Consider the following 23,431-nt stretch of genomic DNA (forward strand, 5'->3'; position numbering starts at 1 on the left):
ATTATTCAAGGAACTGCACAGTACAATGGAAATTTTAAAATTGGATGTGAGCCCTTATAATAAAAAAAACATAGAAACATATGTGTGTGTATTCTTTGTATAGTACTATCCCAGTAAAAGGCAACTGCATGAATTTTTCACACACATGCATATATGTATGCGTGTTCTCCAATAAAAGAATCCAACAGCCTGAAGTTCTGTACATTGACTTAATACCCCACAAAGCTAAGTGTATAAAGACTTTATATAAAAGTGTATCATATACATGCAATTTCTGCGATTTTTCATCACTTTATGGTAGAAACTTTGCTCAAAACTCTTTTGTATTGACTCCTAATACATACCAGGAAGCAGAATATTACACTACAATAGTTAGAAATATAAATAAATGCTAAACATACCCAGATTAATTTGTGTTAGGTGTAACCAACTGAGTTAAATATGTATCATATTGCTTTTACATTATAAAAAAATATTTATTTTCCATTTAATAAGTGTGACTAAATCTTTGATTATTTTATCATTTTTTAGAAGATAACATATTTAATGTCCTCTTGAGCGTATTTGTTTAAAAAAAAAAACATTTCAAGTATTGTGTGTTCTTGAGTTTTTAAAAAAAATATTTTCTATTGCCTTGCTAAACAAAATATGGATGCACGCTCCATATTAGTACTAGTATCAATGATAAAAAAATTAAAAAAAAACAAAAACAAAAAAACAAACTAATGGTATCATAAAAAGCTGCAAACTATTGAGGGTTTTGTCTGCTTCTATTTCCACAATAAAAGGTTCCCAGGCCAGGAAATAATAAGTCTCTCTGTCACTGTGTCTCTTATTAGCTTAAACATAGGTTTTAGCAGCCGTAATATTAATTTAATCTGGTTTAAAACTAATGCTAATCAATTAAGTTGCAAACTGGACAGCAACGTCTCTGACAACAACCAGAAGATGGCAGTAACGCAACACTAAGGAAGCTAATTAGTGGAAATCTTGAAATGACGAAGAAGAAAAGGAACCAGGCTTCATTCTTGACCAATATCTGACTCGTACTTCCAGTCAGTGCAGCTACGTGCTCTTAGAGACACTAAATAATGGAGCCTGGTTTACATACTGATGTAAAGAAGGAGATTTTTTGCGCTTTTTGCGCTGCTTTGCTCCTTCTCAGCTCGGTCACGTCCGCAGAGGAAGGCGCTCAGGTGAAAAATTCCCAGTGTCACAACTACGCGGGAGGACACGTCTATCCAGGAGAGGCTTTCCGTGTCCCCGTGTCTGACCATTCCCTGCACCTCAGCAAAGCCAAAAGTGAGTCTTCCTCATTATTTACATTCAATGAATGCAAACTACGGTTTAGATACTAAAGTGCGCAGTGATTTTAGTCTTATTTCCTCTTCTTCCTAGTGAACAAAGCAGCTGCTGCAGCTTTTGCATGCTGTCAGGACAGCAGACGCGCATGTATAGCCTGCTGCCTGCAGATTACTGTTGGATAGGCTTACAGTGTTGCATTTTTCATGTAGTTTCAGCAGACTGGTAACAATATGCACGTCATTGTCATGTCAAGCTTGAATGGGATTTTGTGAGACACGTCATTCTATGACTTTCTTTGGATAGTTTGTGTCTCTCCACCCCTTTGACACATGACTGCATGGCACTGCACCAATAAAGCATATAAACCTGCACACACTTTCTTTTTAAACTAAATAAAACGCTAGAAAAATAAATGAAATGTAGCATTTTATCTCATGTTTCAACATTCAGCAAGTGTTACTTCTGACCAACTGTGTGTCCTCTGGTTTGCCATATGGCAGAATGAGATTTTAGACTTTACCCCATGCTACAGTGCCCACCATAGAAACTGCTGTAGCTTTAGCAGATACTTTACCCAGTAATTACTGACTGTGACAGTTACACTGGTTCAACCACGTGATACAATTGAAGAGATACTCATGCTGGTGGGGATTCTATAAAGAACCAGATTTAGGCTTTTTTTGCTTTTTGTGCTGAGAAGTCTTGTCATGTATGTGCACAAGGCTTATGAAGTATAGACTAATGAATAAACCTGAAGAAAGACATTCAAAACATTGCACACTCCCTATTTAGATGAATAACACAATAAGGTGATGATAAGACGTGGATGGGAGTGTTATGGAATAAACTTGCCTTGCCTTATGAAAGCTGACATTACACCACACAGTGATGATGTTATGTGAAATACTGAGCAGAATGTGACTTAGTGTCCCAATGCATACTGAACCTGTAGAATTTTGCTTAAATATAAATTAAGGCCTGAAGTTTTAACTTTTGGGAAAACTGACATGCTGGCAGGATGCAGTAGTGCTTTAGGCTCCCTGGACTCTTTTAAATGCCCTTTCATTAAAAATCTTGGGGTTTTCTTTGATTTCTTTGAAGCCTTATCTTCCGCATGATGTCCTGGAAGGGGTCATTCATGCTTTTATTTTTCTCTAGACTGGACTACTGCAACTCACTTTATATTGGGACTGATCAGCCTCTCCTCCGCTGCTCACAGCTGGTCCAGAGCTCAGCTGCCCGCTTGTTAACGGGGAAAAGACAGTGTGAAGACATGACACCTGTACTGTGTTCTCTTCACTGGCTGCCTGTCTCATTTAGAATAGTTTTTAAAGTTTTACTTTTGGTTTTCAAATGTCTAAATGGTCTGGCATCTTTGTACCTTTCGGAGCTTCTGCACCATCATCATCCTGTCAATGCTCTGAGATCAGATGCTCTTAGTGGTCCCTGGGACTCGACTCGGGGAGACAGAGCCTTTTCTATAGCAGCCCCTAAATTCTGGAATAATCTCCCTCTTTCTGTGAGGTCTGCTACAACTTTCAGTGGTTTTAAGTCTCTTTTAAAAACTCATTTTTTTAAAATTGGCTTTTAACTCCGGAGAAGGACGACTAGCGCCCCCCCCCCCTTTTTCTTTTTTTTTCTTTTTCATATATATGTCTATTTAACTTTCTTTTCAAGCTTTTAATGTTGATTTATTCTAATAACCTGTAGAGCACTTTGGATACCCTGTGGTTTATGAAAGTGCTATATAAATAAAGTTTTGATTTGATTTGAAGACCAAATCTCCAACCCCTCTATTTAGCAGAGATAAGTTCCCTCTTTTCTGTTGAAGAAACAAGAACCTCCTTTTTTTTTTTTTTTTTTTAAAACAGCTCCATAGTCACTACTCCTCAGTGCCAATAATGAAATGAGTACCGTAATCTCTGTAAAACATAGTAGTTTGGGGGGAAATAGAAAGAGAAATTGTTTGTGATTGTTTATTTGTTCCTTTTTTTTGTGTGTGTGTGTAATGCATATTTTAAAAAAAAAAAAAAAAAAAAAGGAATAATTTTTGTCATTGTATTTTTACTCCCACCTTAGTTTCAAAGCCTGCACCACACTGGGAAGGAACAGCTGTCATCAATGGTGAATTCAAAGAGCTAAAACTGTCTGACTACAGAGGCAAATATCTTGTTTTCTTCTTCTATCCGTTGGACTTGTGAGTAAAATACAAGACACTCGTTCCATAATGGTCTCATGCGATTTGCTTGGACAGCAGAGTATACCTGATGTTTGTCTTTGCAGCACATTTGTTTGTCCCACTGAGATCATTGCATTCAGCGATCGTGTTCACGAGTTTCGGGCCATCAATACAGAGGTGGTCGCCTGTTCAGTGGACTCCCAGTTTACCCATTTGGCATGGTATGACTGCTGTCTCTAATACAGCCAACCACCCAGAGCTTGTTGTTTTACCAAGCTGCTCTCCTCTGCTCTACGTTGACTCTATATCTTTGAGTCATTTGGGCTAAATGAACTTCAAAAGAGGGATTTTGCTCACATTTTCTTTTTTTCGCAGGATCAATACCCCCAGGAAGCAAGGTGGGCTTGGACAAATGAAAATCCCTCTGCTGTCTGACCTCACTCACCAGATTTCAAAAGACTATGGTGTCTACTTGGAGGACCAGGGACACACTCTGAGGTGAGCTTTCACATTTTCCTTGATGACCATCATCATGATTTTATAGCAGGCTTGGATTCAATAAATGCTTCCTGTTATACAACACTGATATGGGCTAGAAGAAGGGAAGGAAAGTCTCACTCTGTAGTGTTTACATGTGTGCTAAGTCATACCTAGTTATATTAACAAACATGTAGATTTTAACTGAAGTTTAAAAAAAAAAAAAATCACAAATTCATACTGTCTGATGTCTCCGTCTGTCAGAGGTCTCTTCATCATTGATGACAAAGGCATCCTGAGGCAGATCACCATGAATGATCTTCCAGTCGGCAGATCTGTGGATGAGACTCTCCGACTGGTCCAGGCCTTCCAGTACACTGACAAACATGGAGAAGGTGCAAGATGCAACTTTTATTAAATATAGAACTTTTTTTCTTTTCTTTTTAAAAATGTTTTATTTATTTTTTTATTTTGTTTATGCCCTCCAGTTTGTCCAGCAGGATGGAAACCAGGCAGCGACACGGTAAGTAGGACTCAGGCTGGTCACCAGATCACATTGTCTGTTGCTAGCAGAATAATTCAAATAGTCTTTTTTTTTTTTTTTTTTAGCATATTAGTTCATCTGCATCTATCTTAATGGCAAGCTGTCTTGCTTTAGTGAGCCTGATGAGCATAAAGTTGTCTCCTCAAAAGAAATCTTTGATCTCTGTAAAACATCCAGATTGGTCTGTTGACGAGGAAAACTCAGTGTACAGTGTTGCCCACCTTTGATTTGTTTATGTGTTTACACACAGAGACATATATAATGAATGTTCGTTGCCCCTAATTCAATCATTTCTTCTCCATAGATCATTCCTGACCCTTCTGGCAAGCTGAAGTATTTTGATAAACTCAACTGAACGGCAGATCTGTTTACCCAGTCTGTGAAATCCGGCCAGCTTCAAATAAATTGTGCTTTTCCTAAATTTCTTCTTGTCTTGTTTTTTTTTTTTTTTTTTGGTCCATTCAACAATATCTGCATGATGGGTATATAATTTGTATCATGCTTGTGCTGCATCACAATGACAACAAACATCTGTTTGACAGGTGCTTGCTAACAGTAACTGCTTGCATAGGACAAGGTAGATATGCAATGTGTAATCAAAGCAAGGTGAGTTTTATTTGTGAAGAACAATTCAACAATTCAAATTGCTTTACAAAGATCTTGAGAGGCATAGTTTAAAATGAAAAACAAAGAACTGTGATGGAACAGGCGACTTGTCCAGGATGTACTCTGCTTCTCGCACAGTGATTGCAGGAAACACAGCAGAGACGTAACAATTCTTCCTCTCTCGTGTCTGCTAAGAGTTAGCCAGAGCACAAATGTCAGAACACAGAAGGTTTTATGCATATTGTGATCTGAATTAGCTGTAGGTTCTGCACCTTATGCACATCCGTTTCATTTCAAACCTAAAGACTAAAATGATATCAGTTCCTAAAAGAAGACTGTGTGCAGGTTTTCTATGTGCGGCTGACTAATGGATGGGTAACGTAGTGGAAGGGAAAAGGAAGTAGCTGTGCACTCTGACTACAAAGTGAAAGTGATTCATCCTGCAACTAGTTCTTACAGCAAAGGTTAGCTTCACTCAGGGTTGCGAGTTCTACTAGAATCCAAAAGCATGAATGTTATCTTTTGAAAAAGACTTGTGGTTTGATGGATGCTGCAGAATATAGCCAATAAAGCAAATCAACAAAACTCAAATACATGATATTCAACATCAGGAATCAATCCATCAACTTTTTTTTCTAGGTAAATGGAAATAAGTGTTTCTGTTAACTCCTGTATTAAAAAGGTAAAAGTTTTTGTGGTCTTCATCTCTGCAAATGGCTGACTCTGTGCAGACTTGAAGAATAACCTGCATTAAGTTGTACCTAAGTTTACGTAAAATGAACACTTCAAACATGTTTTCAAGTGTTATTCTCTACTCAACATGCCATGTGTTCTTTTTCCTCTCTCTTTTTCTGGGGTCTGGTTAATATTTGCTTTTCAAGTGATATTTAAATAAACCGCAAGGATCAACAAAAAGATAAGCAGAAGAAAAGGGAACAGAATGACCATTCTCATTTCCTTAAATGGGTTTATGAACAGGTGTGCCTTTCTAGGTGTACTTAAAGGGAAGTTTCTGAAGCCGATGTAGCACACTGACGAGCCGATGTACATCTGTTTATGCTGGTTTTCTTTATTTGTCGGGGGGTAAACTCCTGAGGAGCAAATGAAGAAACACATTTTGCTTTTGTTCACATTTAGAGGACTAATTAGCAAGGGGAAAAGGGGGAAAAAGAGAAAATGGCCAATTTCGCATTGCGGCCAGCTGAACCAAAGGATGTGTCAGATATCTTGCGACTCATAAAGGTAAAGAACGTATTAACATTTTAAACTTAAATGTTTAATCTGATACTGAACCACTTCAATCATCCTATATATTTGCTGTTGCTTATTGTTTAGAGTTCAGTTTATATGACTTTTACTTTTTTCCTTTCAGGAACTTGCTAAATTTGAGGAAATGGAGGAAAAGGTGATACTCACTGAGAAAGGTGCTGTAGTTTAGCTCCTTTTTTATTCTTTATGTTTTTCATTTTAATGGGGTATTTTAAAGTCTGTGTCTCCCTTTTATTTAGATCTACTAGAGGATGGCTTTGGGGATCATCCATTCTACCACTGCTTAGTTGCTGAAGTCCCAAAAGAGCAGAGTGCAGATGATAAAAACCCGCTCCTCACAAAAAGTCATGATCCAGGATACACTGTGATTGGCTTTGCAATGTACTACTTCACTTATGACCCCTGGATTGGAAAACTTCTCTACTTGGAAGATTTTTTCGTCATGCAAGAGTTTAGAGGTAAAGTTGGTGACGAGTTAAACTGTAGCTGTAGTAGAAGTTAATAATTAACATTTGCCTTATAAAGGGGACATAAACTGTTGTAATTTTCCTGTATGTTAATTTTTAACCAGGTCTTGGGATTGGTTCAAGGGTCATGAAGATGCTGAGTGAGGTAGTATTACCTGTGTGCGATCTAAGCTTTTCTACATGTATACATACAAACATCCATACATGTTATCTTAATTTCAGGTGTATTAAGTGCTTTGTGTATCTTCATGATTTATGTCTTTATTCAATAGTTCTTTTTATTTTTTCCTTCCTCTAGACAGCAGTAAAGACTCGCTGTAGCAGTATGCATTTCATTGTAGCAGAAAACAACAAGGATTCCATCGAGTTCTACAAAAGAAGGGGTGCAGCTGATCTCTCCTCGGAGGAGGGCTGGCGTCTTTTTGAGATTGATAAGGAGGGGCTGCTGAAAATAAGTGCTAAATGAAGTTGGGGGTTTTTTTTTTTCAATTTTGATGGTAGTGATTATTCTGTTCTGTTGAGGGGATTTTTCACAAATTTGATTACCAGTTCCATTTGATAATAAACCACAAGGATCAATGATATGCTGCTTTACAAAATAGATTTAAAATTATGTAAATGAACCCTGAATTTTTAGAGTAAAGTGGTATTTATATGTTATACTGCTGAAAAAACATAGTTTGAAATGAATGCAATTAAAGATTATGTAATAAGAGAAAAAGACTGCTCGTTGAATGAAAGTGTCCTGTGATTGATTTTTCTTTTCCCTTTTTTTTTTTAAAACCCTTTGTGTAATAAAAAAAAATTGACTGTTTTTAAGCTATTGATTTTCAGAATGATTAATTTTTTGCAGCTTTTTATGTTGTATGTAAATGCATACATTTCCTTTTAAATCACTTTTGACGTTAAGGGAAATCTATAAATGAATATTTGACAAATGGGAATGTTACATAGTAAAGCTAATCTTTATGCCTGAGTCATTCAGTCAGTCTAAATGTTGGACCCCATAATGACAAAATCTTTGATGGCACCAAAATGTGAGATCTTGAACTCAAAAATGTTAAATAACATGAGAAAAATTATTCAAAACGCCTTGTTTATGGAGTGGCATGATCCATATTAATGGTAACTTAATATTTACTAAAATACGTATCTTTCAGTAGACTGTAGATCTGCTCATGTAGTTTCATTTTAACTTCCTAATACTACTTTAAATATAACAAGTTCATTCATTTGTGCTTCAGTTTTATGAATTACTTTCTTGTGATGTTTTGGGATGAAAAAGTAATCATGTATTTTTGACAATATGTCATTAAGTGATCTTAAACTTCCTCAACATTCAAATAGTAAACGTCCAAGCAAAGAAATGATCTAAAGAAATGAAAATTGTAGCTTGAGGATGACTCCTTCTAGATTAAAACATAAAAAGAAGCAGTCAGTGTGTTGTTAAAATGCATTTAGTCCGTAATAAAGTTGTGCTCAAATCGCCTTTGTCCACCAGTCTGCAGTTTGGGGGGGAAGTAGAGCAGTTCTCCCTTCGCTACTTTGGCCCCTGGGTTTGAACAAATGAAAATGAACACGACAGTGCACGGTTTGACATAACCCAGTTGAACAGGAGTCCTCAGATTATGGCCTGTTTGGTGCCTTTCGGGTGATTTCCACCTCAACCCTTCCGCATTTTCCTGCCGCTCTCGGGCTGTGACGTGTCGTGCTGACGGCGGCCTCGGAGCTGGAGGAGCGGGGGGCTGTAGCATGACAAGATCTGGCTCCAGACGTCCTGCTTCGTTTTCAGCGGTGCTCCAGACACAATCCCCTAACCCCTCCTTCTCTGCTCCTCTCCGGCCCGCCCAAATAACACAAAATTCCCGACTGAATCGTGCCCGAGTCTGGGGGAACCAGGCGGCCTGGGAAGCCGTGGAGCGGACCGAGGGCATCCCTGCAGCCTAAATCTGGTACGCGGGTTATTTCTGCTCCTGGGACTCTCGTTGTCAGAACTGTGTTTGCATGCTTTTGTGTCCCTGGTTGTTTGTTTGTGCATGCATTGGGCATTTCGATTTAATTCTTTATTGTCATCGAAAGGCCGCATTGGGTTGGGCCTTTTCTTCTCGGGCCTCACAGAGGCCATGATCGGTAAAGCAGGCCTACTCGCTTAGCTAGCCAACTTGCCGAAAAATAAGCATGTCATTGCGTTCAGTCGTTGTCCCACTTTTGTTACTTCTTGATTATACAATTAATGTGCAATAAAAACTTCCATTGAGTCGCGAAGTTCATTTTTATACAGTCGAAGAGCATTTTCATTAAATGTTATAATTAGCATTTGTCCAGACACTAAGCTAACAAAATGGCGGCTGCTGGTGTGATGAGGACTGGTTTGTAGAAAAGGTGCATGTTTAGCCTTCCCCATGTGAGCAGTCTCCATAAAGCTCCACACATTTACATTTATCACAGTATTGCTTTTTATTCTGGTAAATACATACGGTTAATATGTTGGTGCAACCAGCCATAACCAAGCGAGACTTTAAGATGTGAAAGCCAGCCATTGCATGTGAAATCAGTGCTAACATTACTCCAGTGGTCAGTCGGAGACATTACGTTATTAATCTCTTCAGGTTTGTTTTGAGCAGACGCACATGCATAAAGAGTAAACCTAGCCTTGGAGTTGTAGGGTTATAATGCGCCATTGTTATGTTTTAGTACACTGATACAGTACAGTTCGCCACTTCTCCACACCGTTGTCATCTTTTTTTTTCCCATTTGGAGGTGGGGGGATGGTGCATTGAGTGGAAATTAAACGGCACCTCGGTTGCATAGGTTTCTGTTTACATCTCTGCACCCCTTGTTTTGTGGCACGCAGTGTTTCTGGTTTTTTTTTGTGTTTTTTTTGTTGCTTGTTATCGTCACACATTCTGTTCTGTTGGGAGTGGTGGTGTTATAAGCCTTTTTGGCTTGTACCTCTCCCATGCAAATGCTATTTGCATTAGAAAGACTGTTTTTTCCTTTTTTTGTTTTTATTTTTAAGTGGTCAATAAAAAAATAAAGAAGCATATGATCTCACTTGAATCAGTATGATGACAGCATTAGACTGTAAGTCTCTTAGTTAAATTTTGGTCACTCAAGTAGTGATGCACCCATGTCAGTGATTCCATAGGTCATTTTATGAGTTGTCCTTCATCACAGATGCCAGACATCTTCAAACATGTCTTTTTGTTGCATCTTGATTACTAAGTAATCATTTTGCACTAGATTGGTATCTTAGAATTTCCACAAAGTTGAAGATGAATGAAATTTACAAGTCTAAATGTTTGTATCAACATGAATGAAACTCTCTGTAGAGAAACAGAAATTATTAACAGAAAGCTTAATAAAACTCAAAACGCAATACAACAAATGGCGTGGTTGCTGAAAATGTAACCAGTGTTATTTTATTGATCAAGAAGTTTAAGGTGTAAATTAAATATGGCTGATGTGCTAGCTTGTGGTGCTCAGTAGCTGTGAATGCAGGGAAAGAAAAAAAGTTAGTTTTGGGGACACCCCCCCCCTTTTTTTTTTTAAATTTTATTTTATTTTTTTATCAAGAAAGGTGGAATAGTTGACATTAGACTCTGATTCTGCTTGATTTAAGCAGCCACCTAAGTACACAATATCCAATGTATAAGACAGCAAGATTTAGATTTGTAATTGATAAAAGACAGTTTTAAATGATTAGCATTTTTACATTTTATACCTCTATGCCTAGTAGGAGTTGAGCTCTACACATGCACCTTATGATGAGCAGACAGTTTATTCAGGTATTAACCAGCATCAGAACCTACAAAAGGTTAACAGAAAATAGAGAAGGTGCTGCTGCAGACCGCAGTCCTACAGGCTTAAATTTTTTCCTGCTCCAACACACCTGATACAGATTAAAGAGTCATTAAGCAGAATTCAATAAGCTGTTGGATCTGAGTCAATTCAAGTCAGGTGTGTTGGAGCAGGGATGCACTGAAAACCTGCTGGAATGCGGTCCTAATAGGACTGAACTGAGTAGCCCTTTTGTTTTTTTTTGTTTTTTGTTTTTTGCTGCTGCTGTTATTTAGCCAAATTGTGCTCACAGTTGTTTGGTAATTGTATTTTAACATTAATTTGTGACTTTCAGTTCTCTATATTCTTACCATACTGTGGTTGTGCACTATTAAAAGTAAGCTGTCTACAGTAAACAATTTGTTGCAATAAATAATCACTTTGGTTGCAAAAGCGTAGCTGAGGGATGGAATCCAACAAGACGACTCCCACAAAAGTGATAATATGTTCTCTTGTTACTTCATCGAGGGCTTTGTTTGTGTTTTTCTATTTGTTTATTCTGCAGTGATAGATACTGGCTACTATGTACTCACAAAAAACTTCATAGAGATTGGTTAGACATAATGTGATGTGAGCATCTCATGTCACATTTTTTCTTCCACCAGCTTCAAGTAATAGTGTCATTCTGACATTCCCAGATTACATCTTGAAAGAAAATACTTGAGCCATAGACTAATAAACAGTGCTAGTCTCGATCATATCTGCATTCTGTGGCATCAAACTTGTTTCTTTCAGTGACCTTTAAATAATGATAATTTCTTTTGTGCAGATTTGGTTGCGTTAGTCATCATATCATACTCACAAAGACATTAGGATGCAGTACATTGCATGAGACATTTTAGTTGGATGTTCTGTGGTCAGTTTTTCTGATTGTGTACATATTCATACAAAAGGCAATTTTTGCGATTAACAACATAAATACTTATGAATTAATAATTCATATGGCAGAAGCCTGCACTGTCTGTTCAGCTTTGTTTCCATTACCTTTTGTTAAGCAGTGATTTAAGCCTTTTTTTGTTTTTTTTATTTCAGCTCTCCAGTAACAAATGCAGTGTGAGGACAATGGATGAGGATGTCACCAGGCTTTCAATACATTCTGAAGAGCCAAAAATTATAATACACGGATCGGGTAATAAGTCTTGCTTATTTGAAGAATTTTCCTATCATAAGATTATGCTAACTGGCCTACCCTCTTCTTCCAGATGAGGGTGGTGCTGACGGGCAGGAGTTTGTTGTGGAACTTCAAGAAACAGTGTTGGTGTCAGAAGGTGAGGGCGAAGGCATGGCAGTTCACAGGTTTGCCCCCGATGAGCTAGTCATCCAGGATGCTGTTGAAGATGTGGTTTCTGAGTATGTGCACTGCGATGAAGATGAAGATGTCGCTGTAGAAACCTGTGTCATGGCTCTGGAAGGTGAGGAGGAAGGTGTTGCCATGGGTGACATCCCAGAAGATGGGCTCGACCCAGATCAACAAGAGGATGACCAAGATGGCTGTGGAGATTATCTAATGATATCCTGTAAGTTTACTATTCTGGATAGTAGATAAAAAATTGAGCGAGTCAGATTAAACAATCCAAAAAGGGTTTAAAACACAAGTTCTAAGCTTTATGGTTTAAATTGGATACAAAAAAACCCCCAAAACAACAAGCTGTTGAATGACATGTAAATCTGGGGTGTCCAAGTCTGGTCCTCGAGATCTACCATCTTTCAGCTTTTAGATGTGTCTCTTCTCCAACACATCTGAATCAAATAGCTGAATTCCTCTTCTGCATGTCATCTTGCTCTGCAGAGGCCTGGTGACAAGCCATTCATTTGATTTAGGTGTGTTGGAGAAGAGTTGCAGGACGGTAGATCTCGAGGAGCGAACTTGGACACCTTTGGTGTAAATGGTCTTGTGTGTCCGTCGTCTCTCTTCAGTGACATTTTTAATACAGAAAATTTCATGGTTTTTGATTAGGTAATTGATGGATTGCTAAAGTCAATCTAGAATAAATCTCAGTTATCAATCTGGAATTATGTTGGTTCAGATTATTTCAGGTCATAATGAAAACAATGCATAAAATTTGGTCTAGCTTTATTCCAATATTTCCTTTTTGTTTTGTCCTCAGTTTTATCTAATACCATTACCTTTTTATATTTTCCCATTAATGTGTGAATGCAGGTGTTGTGTAGACTACAGAGGCAATGTATATAGTGCATGATGTTTTAAGGCAAAGTTTAAAATGTTTAATGTTACAGACTTTGCATGAGCATTGCATAAAATCCAATGGTTCTGGAGTTATGAATTAACTTAGTAACATTCAGATAAGTTTTTGAAGAAAGTTTAAGAACTAATTGCCATTTGTAGGCATTTATCATGTGTGGCTGAACTTACACAGTCTCTGACAAACTATTTTGGATGTCCTTCACTAGTGGATGAAGCTGGTAAAATGGTGTCTGAGGATGGAACAGAGGTAACAGTCGAGGGAGCTGTGGAGGACCAGGAAGTGGAAAAGGATGAAGATGGGCAGGAGGTTATAAAGGTTTACATCTTCAAGGCTGATTCTGGAGAGGACGACATGGGTGAGATGTAGTTGTTTGACTTGATGTAACTTTTGATTTCTTTGTTTCATGCTAGCTTACAATACACAAATAATCAGTGTCTTGATATTTTATTTCTGATCTCTTCATGCTGTGTCCCTCCCAATCTATTAAATATAATTATTAAAGTCTAAAACTGATGTTGTTACACTAGTAATGAACTAGCAGTAGGAATTGACTGATATGTAGTATTTTAAGAGCTGATGCAATTTGTTTGTTTGTTTGTTTCGTCAACCTAAGCCAATAGCTGATGCTGATTGTGTTAGGCCGATATTTTGAGTTGATACTGTCTTTTATCTCTCAATTTACATAGTAGAAATGACAAATTGATAAACATTTCAAGGATTTTTTTCTCAATAAAAAAGAAACATTTTTATAACATAAAATGTAACAAATAGTAAAAAGAGGTAGAAAGGTGAGGTAAAATAGGTAAGATGAAGTAAAACACACAGTAGCATGTAATAGCTTAATCTTGGCTGAATTTTATGAAAACTACTCAAAAAGAGTTCAGTGCTCGTAATTTTTCAAGAGTTCTTCAAGAATTGTTTTTGAAAATAAAAATGTAAAGACTCATCCTGTAACTTTTTTACCATAAAACTCTGTGTCCCAGACTTACACTGTGACATCTATCATGTGCATTTCTACAGCCGCTGCTGTCCAGCAGAATTCTGAGGCTGAGAAATTACACTATCAAACTTTTATGTCCTGGATGTGACGTGACATTTTGCTTCACTTTATAATAAAGGAACTGGCTGTTTTGAACACGCAATGCCACTGATTCAGCAAAGAAACGCAAGAAAATTAAGAGAGAAAGGGACAATCAAGGGTCATCGTAAGATTGTCTTTTGCTGGCTGGAGAGAGCTAACAGGTCAGGTTGGATGCAAGATGGATGCCGAATTAGCTGTCGATACGTGGCACGTGACAGCGGAAATGGCAAAAGTTCTGCAGTGTGTCTTTGAGCATAAATAGAAATAATAGTACGTGCTCAGAAATAAACAGCATACATTTCACCAAGCCGTTTCCCGGAGTCGGCTGACTGACATGTTGCCACGCCAGATTTGATTTCTGCTCTGCCTTTTCCTTGAAGAGGATAAACAAGACACTGATCAGCATCAGTCAATGTTTATCTTGTGGTATCATCTTGCATTAATATTACCCAAATTGTGAGTGCAATGCATCATGTTGGTGGGGTTCATACGTCTCATATGCCTGTTCTGGACTTTCCCCTCCCTATACCGCATTTGATTACCTTGCTAAATGATCTGTTGTTTCTAATCAAAAAGTCTGATTCTCAACCAAGGCTTTGGACTGCACCTAACAGAAATGGTCACTTTGACTTCACCTTCACTTCAGATCTGGAGTGATGAATATATAATAATGCTAAATCTGTATTTTGTATACATCACATGCATTAAACACAAGAATGGCCAAGAAGTTGACAGCTCACTAGTCCCTGACTTTTCCAAAAACTATGCACAGGAAATATCATTTCTACCTATTTTGGCCACATGTGCTCATTTGCATTGCATGGGATTTTGCACCATTCTGTGTTTAGATTTCTGTAGTTCTGGATCACATGATGTGGAAGTACTTTGTAAAGGGTGGTATAAAGAGATGGAGGCATGTTGGATTTTAAATCATACTGGACCTTTTAGGACTAAATGTCTACATCATGAAGAAGTGCACAGAAACCCAAACAGCTCAAACATGTTTCTGCTGAGGAACGTCCTGCAGAGTTCATGATTCACTGCTGTTCTGTCAACCACATGCATGCTGCCATCCTGTGGAGATAAGGCAATAATATTATACTGTCGTGACAATATACACTATTTTAGGGCTGGGCGATATGACCTTTTAGTAATATCCCGATATTTTTATGCCATGTCACGATATACGATATATATTTTGATATTTACCTCAGCCTTGAATTAATGCTTTGGTGCATACAATCACATCTGTAAGATGATTTTGTGTCTCCATTAAAACATAATTGCTCATACTGCATTAAGATATGCTGATTTTAAACATTCATGCCAAAAGGATGAAATTGTAACGAAGCAAACTTATCAAAACTGTATTTATTGAACAGTTAAAGCAGTGGCAGAAACATGTCATTTTAAAACAAAATAAAGTGCCTTTGCATGATGTAATAAATGCAACGTATGAAAATAGGTGCTCTAGGGGGTGACTTTTCAAATGATGAACTATTATAAGGCTTTGCTTTATGGATACATTTTTGAGTTGTCGTGTATTTCTTTTAATCGCAGAGTTTAGCGTAGACATCAGTCTTATAATACAGGTAGAATGTCCTCGTATCGTCTCCAATAAACTGCTTCAGCCAGCTTTTAATTCAGGATTTGATTCCCACTCCTTTCTGTACTTTCTAGAGACATGACGAGCTAGATAAATATGCTTGTCACACACACACTGTGGATGAGGTGAGTAAGTGACAGAGGCTGTGAATGTAATCAAATATAATTAATTATTTTTGCGTGACGTGAAAAACTTTGCAATTTACGTCCCACTCTATAATCCAGAGCGGGGTCAGTGGCGGATTTGGCTGTTCATTGTGACTATAGGTGGAGTCGTGCAGGTTTCCTCTCTGCTCCTCTGACTGGCTGCAGCTGCAGCCGGAGCGACTGAGTGCTTTAGGACGGGGAGAGACTCTCGTTCGTGACAATAACTTTACAATATGCGCTTTAAAGTCAGTCGCCAAAACACCAGGAAAGTCTCCAATAACTCCAGTAAAAGTTGCTAGATTTGTCGCTAGTCGCTTTTCACAAAAAGTCGCCAAATTTAGCGAGAAAGTGGCTCCACGCTGCCTCTCATGACGTAGCACGTAGCTCACGTTATGTACGTAACTAGGTGCGCTTGCTTTAACTCTATGTACAAAGCGGTGCAGAGTCGAGGAGGAGTGAGGAAACCCCGCCCACAGCTAAAAACAACAGGAATATGACGAATATAGGCATTTTCTATATTCGCACAGGGGACTAGCCACGATATATCGAGTATATTCGATATATCGCCCAGCCCTACACTATTTACTCTGAGGCTAAATGGCTATTTAGAAGTCAAAGCAGAAGCTGATAACATATTTTCTCCTCCTGCAGAACTGGGGACTGCTTTCCCTCATGCACTGCCACTGTCTGAGTCCCCACCAAGGCTGGTGGATCAGATGATGTTTAAAATCCTTCTGACACACAGGACACTCATCTGAACCTCAGCCTGGTGGTCACTGAATAAGACTCCCACAAACACCACCAAACCGAAATGACGTCTGCATTACTTTAAGCTGTGACCAATGTTTACAAGCTATGCACACGTAGCCTTAAAGCATCAAGAGCTCTCTAAATACAACGACAAGCAGCTTCATAGACAAGGCATTCAGCACTCCTGCTTTACATTCTCACCTGCAAGCTTTATATCTCTGATTTCAATGTGTGTGGCAACATTTCACCTCAGTTAAACAGCTGAAAGATGCTTTGAAAGTTTAAAAGTTAGTAATTTGAGGCTGATGCTGCAGGCTTCTATTACTCAGCTAGTGGGGCAGGATAATGCATGGTCTGCATGTGGATTGCAGCATCCCAGACAACACAGAGCTGCCTGTGGATGTCTGTCTATAAATCATCCAGGGAAAAGCATACCAGCGAATGCACCCATATATTGGCTGATGGCGATACTAGTAAAAGCCATAAATATTGGTTGACCGATGTATTGATCAATACTTAACCAGAAGTAGTACTGGCAGAAACTAAGAGGCTTTTGGCGTAAAGAATAAAAAAAAAAAAAACGGTTGTTTTTCAGGAGAATCTGTCGACATCAGTGATGGTGACACAGAGAGCATGGTGCTAACAGAGTCTTCAGGCCAAACGCTACGGGAGAAGATGGTTTACAAGTCTGTTGGGGACTCGCACCACAATCAAGGAAACCACGGTGAGTCTCTGTCATCCACAGAGCGGGGATAGCTGTCATGAACCTGAACGTCATTAGTTTCTGGATTTGTACATGTTGGGCTCATCTACAGGTGGGCCTAAGGTGACTGATGAGGTTTATATGGAAGTGGTGGTAGGAGGTGAAGAGCCAGTAACTCACGACCGCTCGTATGACAGCGTGTCTCTAAGCAAGGACTTCATGCCTGTGGCCTGGGCAGCTGCTTATGGTCAGCACCCTTGTCTATTAAAATTGCTCATAAAACAACACTGGAAGCCTGTGCATCAAGCACATCTCAAGAGTGTCTTGGCTTGAGCTTTTCACATGCTGGGTTAATTTGTTTTTGCAGTAAAGACACTACTTGTTTTTTTTTCTTTCTTTACTCCACCAGGTGCAGATGATGCGGAGAGCTGCGAAAACCGGAACGGTGCTGCCAGCGCATTGCTGCACATCGATGAATCCGACGGGGTTGATGAAATCAGACAACGCAGTAAGACTAAGAGACGGTCAGAGCCTCGACAGGTCCAAACAGGTAAGGGCACAAAAAAGCACAACCTTATTAATACTAAAATGTGAATGGCACATCAAGCTAAAGGGTTTTTTTTTTCTTTCCTATATAACCTACACTTATTAAAGAGGAATTAACTGAATACAGTTGTTGGCTGAATGCATGTTGATCACTTTGCATTCAACCACCTAATGTGCTAACTTATTGCCTGCTTTGTTGTTTCGCTCATTACTCTGGTCTTTTCATATGGACTCAATCTGACAGGGAAATAAAGCACCGGTGCTGCTCTGCTTGGGTCATGTCTTCTGCTCTCATTTAAAAAAAACAAAACAAATACAAGTGTTGCTGTGGATCAGTGGACCAGCCTGTTAACATAATGTGCAATATGTCATAGAATTATAAACAGAGGTTTAAATCTTTTCTGGCCTGGTCATTTAGTTAGTATTACAATTTATCTGTTAATAATTAAGACTGACACGACTCTAATGGTGGGTTTCAATGTCTTTTGCTGAAATTGTGGTAACACCAATCAATGTTGCAATTAACAAATGGTCAGATCATTCTGAATCCCTTTTTTGAGTGATTTTAAATGACTTCCTTCATCATAAAAAGGTAAATCTTTTGAGCACCAGTGTCTTAAATGGCCCATCTCTGTATTGTAAATACTGTAGCAAAAAAAAAGAGATGGTTCTGAAGTTCTACCTGGACCGTGAGCATAAGCTCCAACAGAGCCAGTGAGAGAGATTTTTCTGCTTCTGGTTGTGGTTCAGGAACACAGCTGAAAGCAGACGGTAGATGATTTCATAATTTATGCAAAAATGTCTCAATCAAACGAATAAAGCCTCTAAGTGGTAAAATAAGACTATAGGAAGGTGTTCAGTGCAATATCCTGCCAGTTAAAAGTCACAAGAGCAAGTTCTGCTTAAAATAAACCTTCAAATATATTTTACCGTGTGTTTTTTGTCATTGTTTTTATTTACAATTAGAACAAAAAACTATGGCGTTAAATATATGAACAAATGAAGAAAATGTGAATTGAAGGTGATGGAAGGGGGTTTATTTATAATATACTGTGTCAACATGCAGGTTGGGTCACAGGTCGTTGGTGGGTCGAGTCCAGTTTTCAATGGGAAATATCAAGGGGCTGGGTTTGGTCAACAGGTTTGGGTGGGTGCAGAGTGGAAAAATTACACTCCTAATAATACTGTGATGTACAGAACATGATTATTTTTCTGAGCATATGATGTTGGTTTTGCCTTTCCTCCTGCCTAAACAATACTCTACGCCACTTCCTCTTTCTTCAGTTGAATGGTTAATGTGGTTAGGTGTACTTTATGTTTGGATACTCACTGGATAGTCTGTTTGCAAACCAACCAAGACCCCTGGCTTTCAGTCAGCCCAGAGTTCTTATCTGGGCTGCGTCAGAGTGCAGTTTGTTTTCACAAGGCTCAAAAGCAAATCATGTTATCTGTGGAAGTGGACCACAGTCTGTTTAAAACATAGCAAACAGCAGCAGTGTGAGTGCATCTCAAAACATACAGGGTAGTGGGTTCTGAGGACCTGGACTGAGAAACACTTCTGTTGGACTACCTTTTAGTTCAAATTACAACACACATTTGCTGTGACTTTTTTTTTTTATATACCTTTCTGAAAAAAATTAAGGTTTGGAACCTGAATTCTCATTCAGAGTTATTTTAATTTTTCTCCCAAATCTCATACCGATGGTGGGTGTGTTCCTCGTGTTTGTTAAAATGGTTTTACTTTATCTAACATTGCTCAAGTGCTGCTAGTTACTTCCTATGAATTTATTAAACTAAGTGTTCATGTAGTATCAGGTTACCATCATTCAGAATTGAATTCTTATCATGTTTTCCTTAAAGATGATTATTCACGACTGTCCGACCAGCTTTCGATGATTAGATTCAGCATTGTCTGTTTTTTAACCAGTAGTTTGAGCATTCAGAAACGTCTTTTCCATGACATGGATGTGGTTTTTAAGTCCATTTAAGGAAAGAAAAGCTCATGAAATTAGTTTAAGTGAGAAAGAAAATTATTATCCTTCAAACCATAGGAAACACAATGGAACTCTTTTAGTGGGAGATTCTATTCGTGGTGGTTCCTAGGGCTGTGACGATATGCTTTTGTCCCGGTTCAATTCGATTCTAGGTTTTTTTGGATGCCGATTCGATTTAAATTGCAATTCTCACGACTCTTGGATATTGCTGATTTTTGTAGACTAAAAACAAACAAAATGTACAAAACCCCTTTTGCTAGTTATTTTTCTTAATTTCAATCAGGAACAAACAACATAGTAGCCAGACCATTCTGCTGCTATAATGCCCAAGTAAAAAGATCAATAAAAACAATTAAAATGACAACAGTTTTATACTGGATTATTTGTATTTATTTGATAGGGAAAAATTTTTTTTTAAACAAACCAAAAAAAAAAAAAAAAAAAATCTTTTAAAATTGCGAATTAAAAAAATCCTGATATTTCATTTTTTTAATGTGATTTCCCACCCCAGTGGTTCCTATCCTTCTTTTACTTGTTTACGAAAACAGCTTTTTGTTGTTTGGAAAAAAAAAAATTCCACTGTATATGCACAACTCCAAGTAATGATCATATCATCATATAATTCCAAACTGTGTATTGTTCAGTTAAGGAAGGAGGAAAAACTGCCTTTGTGATGTAGTTTTTGAAATCACGCCATGCCAGGACTAATAAAGTCATAAGCAAAGGGCTGGGAAGTGATAACATGTTAAGGACATTTACTCTTCTTCCAGTACGTAGGATTTCTTCTCTTCATTTCACCATTGGTACCATCATGGCTACAAGACTTTGTAGGAGAAACATTAATTCATTAATATTGCAACCTAGATGTAAAAGTTAAAAACCCCCTGCTTTTTGTTACAGAAATGTATAACTGTGTAGTAATTCCTTCCTTCCTTTTGTTTTTCCTCTCTAGCCATCATCATCGGTCCATATGGCCAGCCACTGACCGTTTACCCCTGCATGCTTTGTGGTAAGAAGTTCAAGTCGCGAGGCTTCCTGAAACGACACACCAAGAATCACCACCAGGATGTTCTGACCAGGAAAAAGTACCAGTGTACAGACTGTGACTTCACCACCAACAAGAAAGCCAGTCTCCACAACCATATGGAGGTGCACGCTCTGAGCAGCAAGGCCCCTTTCGAGTGTGAATTATGTGGCAAGGAGTTTCACCAGCAGGGGATGCTGTTCTCACACAGACTGCAACACCACCATCGGGAGCCGAAAAGCCAGCCACCTCCTCCACCCACCAAAATGCATAAATGCAAATTCTGTGACTATGAAACAGCCGAGCAAGGACTACTTAACCGACACTTGTTGGCCAGTCACAGCAAAAGTTTCCCCCACATCTGCGTGGAGTGTGGGAAAGGTTTTCGGCATCCTTCAGAGCTGAAGAAACACATGCGCACTCACACCGGCGAGAAGCCTTATTCCTGTCCATACTGCGACTACAAGTCAGCAGATTCCTCAAATCTTAAAACGCACATCAAGACTAAGCATAGCAAAGAGATGCCATACAAATGTGAGCGCTGCTTCCAGACCTTTGCAGAGGAGGAGGAGTTATTGCAGCACGGACTAACACATGAGGAGAATAAGACCCACCATTGTGCTCACTGTGATCACAAAAGTTCCAACTCTAGTGACCTAAAACGCCATATAATCTCTGTTCATACTAAGGACTATCCACACAAATGTGCTGTGTGTGGAAAAGGCTTCCACAGACCATCTGAACTTAAAAAGCACTCAGTATCACACCGTACCAAGAAACTCCATCAGTGCCGGCACTGCAACTTTAAGATTGCAGACCCTTTTGTTCTCAGTCGCCACATCCTCTCTGTCCACACAAAAGAGCCGCAGGCCTCACCTGAAAAGAGTGAGTCTAAAAGGACAGAGACGCACACTCCCACTGTAACGTCTAAAAAGTCTGCACCTAGCGGGTCGAGTGCTTCCGGCCCGCCTGCTAGAGTTAGTGCAGCCAGCTTAGCTAGCAGTGTGACTGTAGTTATTGGCAAAGGACAAAAAGAGAGGAGAATTTATCAGTGCCAGTACTGCGACTATAGCACCGGAGACGCTTCAGGTTTCAAGAGACATGTGATTTCCATTCACACAAAAGACTACCCACACCGGTGTGAGATCTGTTCGAAAGGCTTCCGACGACCCTCAGAGAAGAACCAGCATATCATGCGTCACCACAAGGACGTGGTGCAGGCAGAGTGACTGACCGAGCCAAATACTGTGCACCACAACAAAGAACACCCGAGTCACTGCACCCTCAGCACACCACCAGTCAGGCTGGAACAGTGTGGTGTGTGCTGCACTTAAGTCCACTTTCTTGTTTTGCTCTTTTTGATCCTCAGCCTAATGTTTGTTCACAGATGTAAACACATGTACATAAAGTTAATGTTCTGACAGTTAGCAACCAAGCCCCCTTCCCCCTTCATAGACTTGCACTCCTAACTGCATGTCCCTTGCTGGAGACAGTGTGCATGGCAGATTGTGCAGATGTCTTTTTGTAGATACACATCTTTGATTTTTGCAGGTAGCAATCAGTTTTCAATCACAAAATTGTCCTGATTATTTGTCTTAAAACTGAAAGTGTAATTCTTTTTTGAAAATGTTTGCGTCATTTTGTCAAAATGTACTCAACACAGAGGTATGGACTAGCAACCTGTTCCCAGTAGCACTTGTAAAATTGTGTATGTATGTCTGAAAGGGAGTCTGAGGGATTTTAAAATTAGGGGGGGGGAACCCGAACATAAAAACGTCTGTGCTTCCTGGTGCTCTGATCCCACCACTCTGTAACATAATGCTTTTTGTTGTGTTTATGAAAACACAAGGGTGACTGCAGAGAGCTTCATATACAGGCAATCATGCTCATTGAATTTACACAGAAGTGAATTTAACATGGTTAATAAAAGCTCCCATATGCACATAAAATGTGGTGCAATCATGAACTATGTTGCCAAATGTACAACATTTCCTTTTGTCTAAATGTGCTGCAAATTGGTCTAAATGCCCAAAGCAGTAAAGATGAAGCCCATCAAATGACAGTATTTTGAATCCATCATGCTAACTGGGGAGTTGAATCCCATTCATTTGAAACTGTTCATATTGTGTTTTTGGATGAAAACGATCCCTTTCCTCTGTGTATGTTTTCATATTGACTAACAGCTAAATCAGTCTGCAGGCATCAGTATACCAATGTTAAGCTGGGTTTAAAAAACAAAATAAGTTCTCATCAATGTCCCAATCTGAATGTTTGGTCCAGGTGGGAGTCATACAGTATATGTGGTGCTGCAAGTATGAAACGATGGACTGAACTTTCTCACCATTACAGATGTACCTTTTGCCAGTAGAAAGGGAAAATGTATATCTTTTTAGATGCAACTTCTGAAGCCAGGTGCAGGTTGTGTACATGTATTATGGCTTTTTATCTTTATTTGTTAACACCTGTGATCATTTTTGTTTTTATATTTATTTCATTTCCAACTTGTTGTATAGTTAAGTGTACCTAGACTTCTATGGGATGTAAATTATTGTTTTGTATACAAATCTGTACAAAGCGTGTAGATGTAAACACTTGATAAACCGGAAAAAATGAACTGTGTTGTAATGGATGTATGTTGGCGTATTTGTTAAGAATAATAATAAAGCAAACTATTTTAGATGTTTGTG

General features: G+C 38.7%; 3 protein-coding genes across 6 annotated transcripts; all 3 read left to right on the forward strand.

Annotated features, from left to right (window-relative positions):
* Positions 1–1,012: 1,012 nt before the first annotated feature.
* Positions 1,013–4,926, forward strand: prdx4 (peroxiredoxin 4). The gene is made up of 7 exons (XM_079248306.1): positions 1,013–1,302; positions 3,385–3,502; positions 3,589–3,705; positions 3,860–3,982; positions 4,226–4,356; positions 4,450–4,484; positions 4,810–4,926. Exons 1-7 carry the CDS (start codon positions 1,092–1,094, stop codon positions 4,858–4,860), a joined length of 786 nt encoding a protein of 261 aa, XP_079104432.1. The 5' UTR covers positions 1,013–1,091; the 3' UTR covers positions 4,861–4,926.
* Positions 4,927–6,287: 1,361 nt separating this feature from the next.
* LOC306761787 (diamine acetyltransferase 1-like) lies at positions 6,288–7,313 on the forward strand (the record flags this gene model as incomplete). The annotated part of the gene is made up of 5 exons (XM_079248072.1): positions 6,288–6,353; positions 6,484–6,535; positions 6,620–6,838; positions 6,952–6,992; positions 7,146–7,313. 5 exons carry the CDS (start codon positions 6,288–6,290, stop codon positions 7,311–7,313), a joined length of 546 nt encoding a protein of 181 aa, XP_079104198.1.
* Positions 7,314–8,570: 1,257 nt separating this feature from the next.
* On the forward strand, positions 8,571–23,369 carry LOC306761673 (zinc finger Y-chromosomal protein). Of its 4 annotated transcripts, none has more exons than XM_079247937.1 (9): positions 8,571–8,799; positions 11,720–11,816; positions 11,890–11,955; positions 12,076–12,204; positions 13,100–13,249; positions 17,073–17,201; positions 17,293–17,427; positions 17,590–17,730; positions 20,673–23,369. In XM_079247937.1, exons 2-9 carry the CDS (start codon positions 11,750–11,752, stop codon positions 21,971–21,973), a joined length of 2,118 nt encoding a protein of 705 aa, XP_079104063.1. In that variant the 5' UTR covers positions 8,571–8,799; positions 11,720–11,749; the 3' UTR covers positions 21,974–23,369. The 4 variants fall into 4 exon arrangements, with proteins under 4 accessions (XP_079104063.1, XP_079104065.1, XP_079104062.1 ...); XM_079247939.1 differs by having other exon boundaries at positions 12,100–12,204; XM_079247936.1 differs by having other exon boundaries at positions 11,890–12,204.
* The last annotated feature ends 62 nt before the right edge of the window (positions 23,370–23,431 follow it).

This window comes from Telmatherina bonti, assembly GCF_933228915.1.
Source record: "Telmatherina bonti genome assembly, chromosome: 10".
NCBI classification, from domain to species: Eukaryota; Metazoa; Chordata; class Actinopteri; order Atheriniformes; family Telmatherinidae; genus Telmatherina; species Telmatherina bonti.